This window comes from Protobothrops mucrosquamatus, unplaced genomic scaffold (assembly GCF_001527695.2).
Source record: "Protobothrops mucrosquamatus isolate PMUCROS unplaced genomic scaffold, P.Mucros_1.0 scaffold158, whole genome shotgun sequence".
NCBI lineage: Eukaryota > Metazoa > Chordata > Lepidosauria > Squamata > Viperidae > Protobothrops > Protobothrops mucrosquamatus.
The window spans coordinates 682221-688952 of NW_015386522.1; the positions used below are offsets into that span (position 1 = coordinate 682221).

The 6732-nt window shown below is 38.8% G+C and overlaps 1 protein-coding gene across 1 annotated transcript in view; it reads left to right on the forward strand.

Annotated features, from left to right (window-relative positions):
* COLEC12 (collectin subfamily member 12) overlaps positions 1 to 6717 on the forward strand; it is an 84511-nt gene extending 77794 nt beyond the window's left edge. Inside the window, exons 8-10 of the mRNA XM_015813470.1 lie at positions 2388 to 2497; positions 3939 to 4084; positions 5791 to 6717. Of these exons, the coding sequence (XP_015668956.1) occupies positions 2388 to 2497; positions 3939 to 4084; positions 5791 to 5810 (276 nt within the window). The 3' untranslated portion in view covers positions 5811 to 6717. The remainder of the gene's footprint in view (positions 1 to 2387; positions 2498 to 3938; positions 4085 to 5790) is intronic.
* Positions 6718 to 6732: the final 15 nt, after the last annotated feature.

Consider the following 6732-nt stretch of genomic DNA (forward strand, 5'->3'; position numbering starts at 1 on the left):
AAGCAAAGGAAAGCTGAAGTAAGAGTGTAAGGTTGTAAGGTCAGTTGCAGTTTCATTAGCAACTATTTTGCTCAACAACTGAGTTGCTGCTCCCATTTGAGGATTACTTGTATTTGCACGGAAGATCATCCATCACTTGTTATAGGACAGTGATGGCGAACCTTTTAGAGACCGAGTGCCCAAAAACTGGCCCTGCCCCCGGTCCAGCCCCTGCCCCGCCCGTTCCGCCCCCCTATTCCCCGCCCCACCTGCCCACAGGGCCACTCACCACCTCCAGGACCCGCCGCAGATCTCCCAGGCAGCCCAGCAGCACTATGGCAGTCACACCCTCTGCAGTATCAACTGTGCATGATGGGGTGTGAGGGCAGAGTCTTGTCTATGCTGCCTGGCTGCCATGTCCTTGGCTGTGCTGCTCCGCGTGGGCCATGCTCAGGGGCGACTCTCCTTCAGGGGGTCTGCTGGAGAGGAGGGGGTCGCGGCGGGAGGCAAGGCTGGGGCAACGGCACATGTGCCCACAGAGAGGGCTCCGAGTGCCACCTCTGGCACCCATGCCATAGGTTCGCCACCACTGTTATAGGAGCTTCTGATGCTGTTACCTAGGCTGAATATTCTGCTGAAAATCTATATTGATTTTTCTTTCTTGAAATGGAGCTGTCAGATGCTGCCAGTTTGTTCAGATCTATCACCCTTTCTTACTCCACTGATATTGTGACACTTATTTCCCCCCCCCCCCAAATAAAAATTGTTTTTCTTTTCTAAAGCAAAATGCAAGCTAGAAGGTTGACTCAACAGAGGTGAGGGCAGGACTGGAAAAGAATGCATACCTTCTTCCTGTCCACTTTGTCATGTTAATAACTGACATTCCCATATAGCTACACTTCACTACATGACAAAACGGAGTTGAAAGCAACATAAGCAATATGTAGTTTGATCCTATGAAGAAAAATAAAAGATTGTCTCAAATGACATCTTAAGCTCAGTGTGTGCAACTGTAAACTAGTGCTATGGTTGAGAAGAACATTTCCAGCCCCAGAAATAGAAATAGGGACCTTCCAAAAGGTCTTGCTGGAAATAAGGCAGAGGATGTCATTCCATATGAGATGATTGTTGTAATTTCTAAAAGCTTTTGCAGGGAACATGTTGGATTTTAATTTAAGTCATGTTTACCATTCAGCTTCCAAATTCCCTTCTCCCTAGCCCCAGAGCCCCAAACTGTTTATTTATTTATTTGAAATAGTTCTTATTAGACATCTTCAAATCTGATTCCAGGGAAACTACAGCCGCATCAATATCAAGATTATGCTACAATGAGCCACTGTAAAAATAATAAAAGACAGCATTTTGTATTGAGGCAGACAAATTTAAATGCTTGGTCGGCACTTACTGAGCTGATGCTCTTGTGACAGCAAGCAGGGGAAAGGAACAAGAAAGAGGTTCTTTAATAATCCCTTTTCATTCTGGCAGCAGAGCACGCCATGTGTCAAATAGACCCTGTGGAAGCAACTTTTCTCACAATCTACTTTGCAGCATTTCCATTGCTAGAGAGGAAAGAAAAAAAGTCCCTCTCTTCACCTCATGTGCCATAGCTGGCTATTACTGTTATCAGTGCACCTTCTTTAACCAGAAAATTGGTTGGGAAAAAGAAATTCTTGGTTGATGGTGAAAAGGAGATTGGGCTGAGATTGGGAGCATGAAAGGAAGACTGTGTTGGATGGATGCTCATATCAAATGAGATACACCCAGAAATAGTTCCAAGTTGATTTTGCCCATAAGCTCATGTTTAGGCTCCGTCACACTTTTCAAGAGGCTAGAGTAGTTTAGGGCAGACATGTCAAACACAAGGCCTGGGGGCCGGATGCGGCCCGCAAAGTGGTTTCATGTGGCCCGCGAAGCTATCCTGGAAACAGCGAGGGAACAGCCCCCGCTGCCTTGGCCTTGGCCGGCTGGGAGCCAATGTACAATTTTGTGGTGGCCATCTATGCTAAAACGCATTCAGTCTTAGCTCCACAAGGCCGTCTAGAAACAGTGAGGAAGCAGCCCCTGCCACGTCGGCCCCGCCCCCTGGGCGCATGCTGGGGAAGTGTCACCCTTTGCGAGGAATGAATGGCACTTGCCCCAGTCCCACCCCCTTCTGCCAGAGACCCTCAGATCTGTGCCCAGGCCCACTTGATGCGAACAATGTAGAGCTGGTCATGCCCACCCAGTAGGCCACACCCACTCCATCCACACCCACCCAGTAGGCCGCCCCCACCCTGGCTACACCCCCCCCGAGGGCAACCACAATGCTGATGCGGCCCTCAATGAAATTGAGTTTGACACCCCTGGTTTAGGGAGTCAAAAACTCTGGGATGTGAAATAATGTGACCGATTCTTTCTTCTGTACACAGCAATGGTTGAAAATACAAGTTATTGCAAAAGGCAGTTTCTGGATTGGTCTCACTGACTCAGTGAAGGAAGATGAGTGGCGATGGCTGGATGGCACCCTACCAGAATACATGTGAGTGCAGGAAGGATGTTCACTGCTTTCTGCTGTAACTGCTTCTTAGCATCTGCCAATAAGAAATGGTGCGACAACCTTATAAAGGGCATTGGCTTTTAGATTCAGATTAACAGTTCTTTGATTTCAAAAAGCTTATTGCCAGAAAAAAAAATACTGAATAACCAATAAAAGAAGATGCTTAAGATGCTTATTACAGAATTAATAGCAAACTAGGCGACAGAAACCACAGGTTTTTAAAATGTGGGTGGAGGAGGGACAACAAATAAAGAAAGAGAAAGGGTCAGTTTTACTTGGTTGATTACAAAAAATAAGACTTCTGTATTGCATCAGTTGTATATCATTGCTGGAAACAAACTTGTATCTTCATTTGTCATTGAAGCTTAATATCAGCTAAATTCTTTTGAACTGGAATCAGGATATACACTGGATCAGCACTAGATCAAGTAGACTAAGATCTGTCATTCCCACTGAATGAAATTATTACTTTTTCCTTCAGTCTCTCAGTTTGACTGCTGTTGAGCATTGGAGCTTAGGTTAAGGAAATATTACTGGTATCTTTGGCTAAGTCCTTCTTATCCTGATGAAATCTCCACATTTGTAACTTAAACCATTGCATCTTTAAGGACCTTACAAAATCTTAAAGCGATCGTTCAAAATCCACCCAAAGGATAATTTATTAGGAGAATGGTACATTCCCAAATAAATGCAAAGGCTACAGAAATCTGAAGAATCACTAAATGGCAATAAAGAGATTGAGAATCTCTGCTCTGCAGTTTTACAGTCCAGATCTGATAACTCTAATTATACAAATTTATCTTTATTATAAGATACTTTTTGCAATATAAGATAGATAACCTTTATTGTCATTTTTTACTGTGGGCACAATGGCACATATCAAAAATGAAATTTAGTTGCCCACTCTCAAAGTGAACACATACATGGCACATACAATATATGATTGTTGATGTGTTTTGAGTTTATGATATGATAATATTAGGTATTTCTCTCTAAATATTGTATAACAAGAAACTATTCTTTTTATTTTTATTTGGAGATGCATATATAAATCCAACAGGAAGTTGTATTTATATCCTAGTAACTCATCTGCAGCTATAGATGAAACAAACAAATACAGCCCCATTGATGGATTACACTCTGTACATGTGTCTATGTGCGGTCCACAACCAGAACAGAATATTTGATCTAATTTTAGACTTTTCAGCTTTGGCAGTTTCTCCAATTGATTCCCATCTCTAAAGCCCAGATGTTTTCCATTTCCAGGAAAAGTCATGCACTATTTGTTAAGGAGTAAGTTTTCTGCTTTAGGAGAGATTGTTTTATTTTTGTTTTGTTTTTACTATTATTAATCTCCTCTTTCACATTGTCATATGATGGCTTGGTTACGAAATGATCATTTTTTTGTTTGTTTTATTGCAAGAAACTGGAGTGCTGGACAGCCTGATAACTGGAAACATGGCCATGGGCCAGGGGAAGATTGTGCTGGATTAATTCATGCTGGGCTCTGGAATGACTTTCACTGTGAAGATGTTAATAGTTTTATTTGTGAACAAGATGTGGAAAAAGGTATGGTAAACTTTGAACCAAATGTACTCACATTTATTGCAAAAACTTAAAGCAACCAAATTTCCACAGCTGGGACAAGAGGGAATTGAATGTCCTGCTCACACAGATAGAAGGTCTTGGAAAAGAACTGGGGATCAATCCTTATTAGCATCTGTGTATAAAAATTCTCCCTAGCTGCTTCTCTTGTTCAGGCTACTGAGTTTTAAACTATTGGCAAGTATTTCAAGATTACACAGCTATTCTTACTAGATTACATACATTTGGCAATCAGTGTTCTAAAACATGCACAGCTAACTCTGAAGAAAAGCACTGCAGTAATTTATTTTTTCCAGTTAACACCTAAAAGACAGTAATTTCAGAACTCAAATATGCAGTTTGAAAAGCTACAAGCAATAGGACCTAATGTTCCTGAAAACTTTTTAAAGACTATTTAGTGATGCATTTCCTTTCTGGTGAAAATAAAGCAAAGTAGAATACAAAAAACAACAACAACCATTTAATAGAGCCATAATGACAAATATCTCATTAAAATACTGTTGTACTAAAAGTATTATTAAAAATCAAACTTGAAAGAGCAGCCCAAGATAGAGCATGTTAGAATAATCAAAGACAATGGATGAAGAGTCAGATGTTATTACTCAGCTTTCCTCTTTATCATTTCTGTACCTGTACATGAAAATGAAAACTTGAAAAATGAGGTACAATTCTACCTTTTGTGTTTTGTTATTATCAATTATATATAAATTGTTAATGTCTGACTCTTAGTTAATATAATCACAAGAGTTTGAGGTAGGGGGTCTACCATAAAATTCATTGGATGCTTTGGACAAATTATTCTTCTTTTTCCCTCTCTCAGCCTAACCTTGTAAAGAAGGCTGGGGTTAGGATAAAGTGCTCATCTGAGCTTCTGGAGAAAAGGAAGTGAGAAATATACAGCAAACATAGGGCTGTCTTGAATCCGCCTTCCTTATTTATTAAATTTATATGCTGAATTTAAATTTCAGTTAGAATTTTCATGTGTATTTAAATTTCAGCAGCTTTTAATATCTGAAACATGTTGTCATCGCAACCAAAATGTATTCTGTAGTATATAACATCTAGAAAAATAATTCTTAGAAATCTATTTGTGTTTATTTGGTCCTACAAAGTAAATAACTTCTATAGTGAAGTAATACAAGAAGAGTTCGTTCTTGTATTATGCCTTTATGCCATCACTTCAGTCTTTTCTCAGGTGGTATAGCAATCTTTACAAAAAACCCTAAGATTTCATTATGTTAATAATAGTCAACACTTAGGTGATTTTTTTTAGAACCAAAATTCTCTTTTAATAAGACTATGGAAGTGAAGGTGGGGAGGAATTACCTGTAGAGAAGAATCACAGGTAGGATGGAAGGTTTTATTATTATTTTTTCTACTTCTGTGTTTCAAGAGTGAAACCGACTGCACTGCCCTTGTGGCTCATTGGCAATGGACACAAGATAGACTGGTGATCTTTCTTTCATCACCTGTATTAGTACAGATGATTTTCACATTAAATATCTTCTTACCATTGTCGTATTAGCATTTTGACTGGATATGAACAGATACAGATGCAGATTTGGAAAGCAGTACTTACCAATGCAACTTACAGCTTTGGCACTGGTTTCTGGATTTTAAAACCAAGTTTTACCTTTGTAACACTTGTTACTTTTCCTTTCCCACTGCAGCTCAGCCACCAGGATTGTAATAGGTTGTGGGCCAAGAGACTGACGTTTTCTTTGCAAAGAAATTCATCTGGGACTGAACCATCACCCGATCAAGAAAAGGAGCACTGAGAACTTTGATGAATAAACTTCATCAGCACAATTTGTCTTCCACATTTTCTCATTTTTCAGGGGCTTTACAACCTGTTGCACAAACATGTTGGTAGAAAATGCAATTGGACAAAACTACCTGTAGATCTCTTCACGGATTAAGCAGAAGATATGTTCTGACAAGAACTAGAAAACAGCAAGCTGATTACTATAGGACGACAAAAAAAATACAAAGCTACTGTGTAAACAAAGCAGCTACGGTACTTGTTAAATTCCCAAATATTGGCAATTTATATAAATATACATGTATAAATTTATATAAATTTTATATATAAATATATATAGTCCAGTTCTGATCAGTAATATAGAATATACTTTTTAAAGCTTTTAAAATTCTGTATTTTTGTACAAAATGTTGCCTCTTATATTGATTTGCCTTTTTATATAAATATAGTAAATAGAAATAAAAAATACCATTGATACTACTTATCATTCACTAGAAATAACTGTCTGGAATAAATTACCCAAGTTTAATAACTTTTAAATTTGATTTTAGATGGCAGTTGCAGTCTATTATACAAAAATATATACAAATTTATGATCCAAGGACAACATGCTTGTTTTTCTGAGCTGGGTCCATTGATAAAACTCCAGGCAGATGAAAGTCTAGCAATAGATCTGAAGGAAGGAATAACATTGACCAGTGAAGTACATACTTTACATATTGTATAGAAAATTCCCGATTCAGTCTTCCTGAGTCTAATTAAAATAATCAAGTGGCCAGAGAGCTAAAAAAAAAAAAAAAAAAGCTTTGCCAGGGTCCCTGGGAATTTTTAGTAATTACTATATTTATAT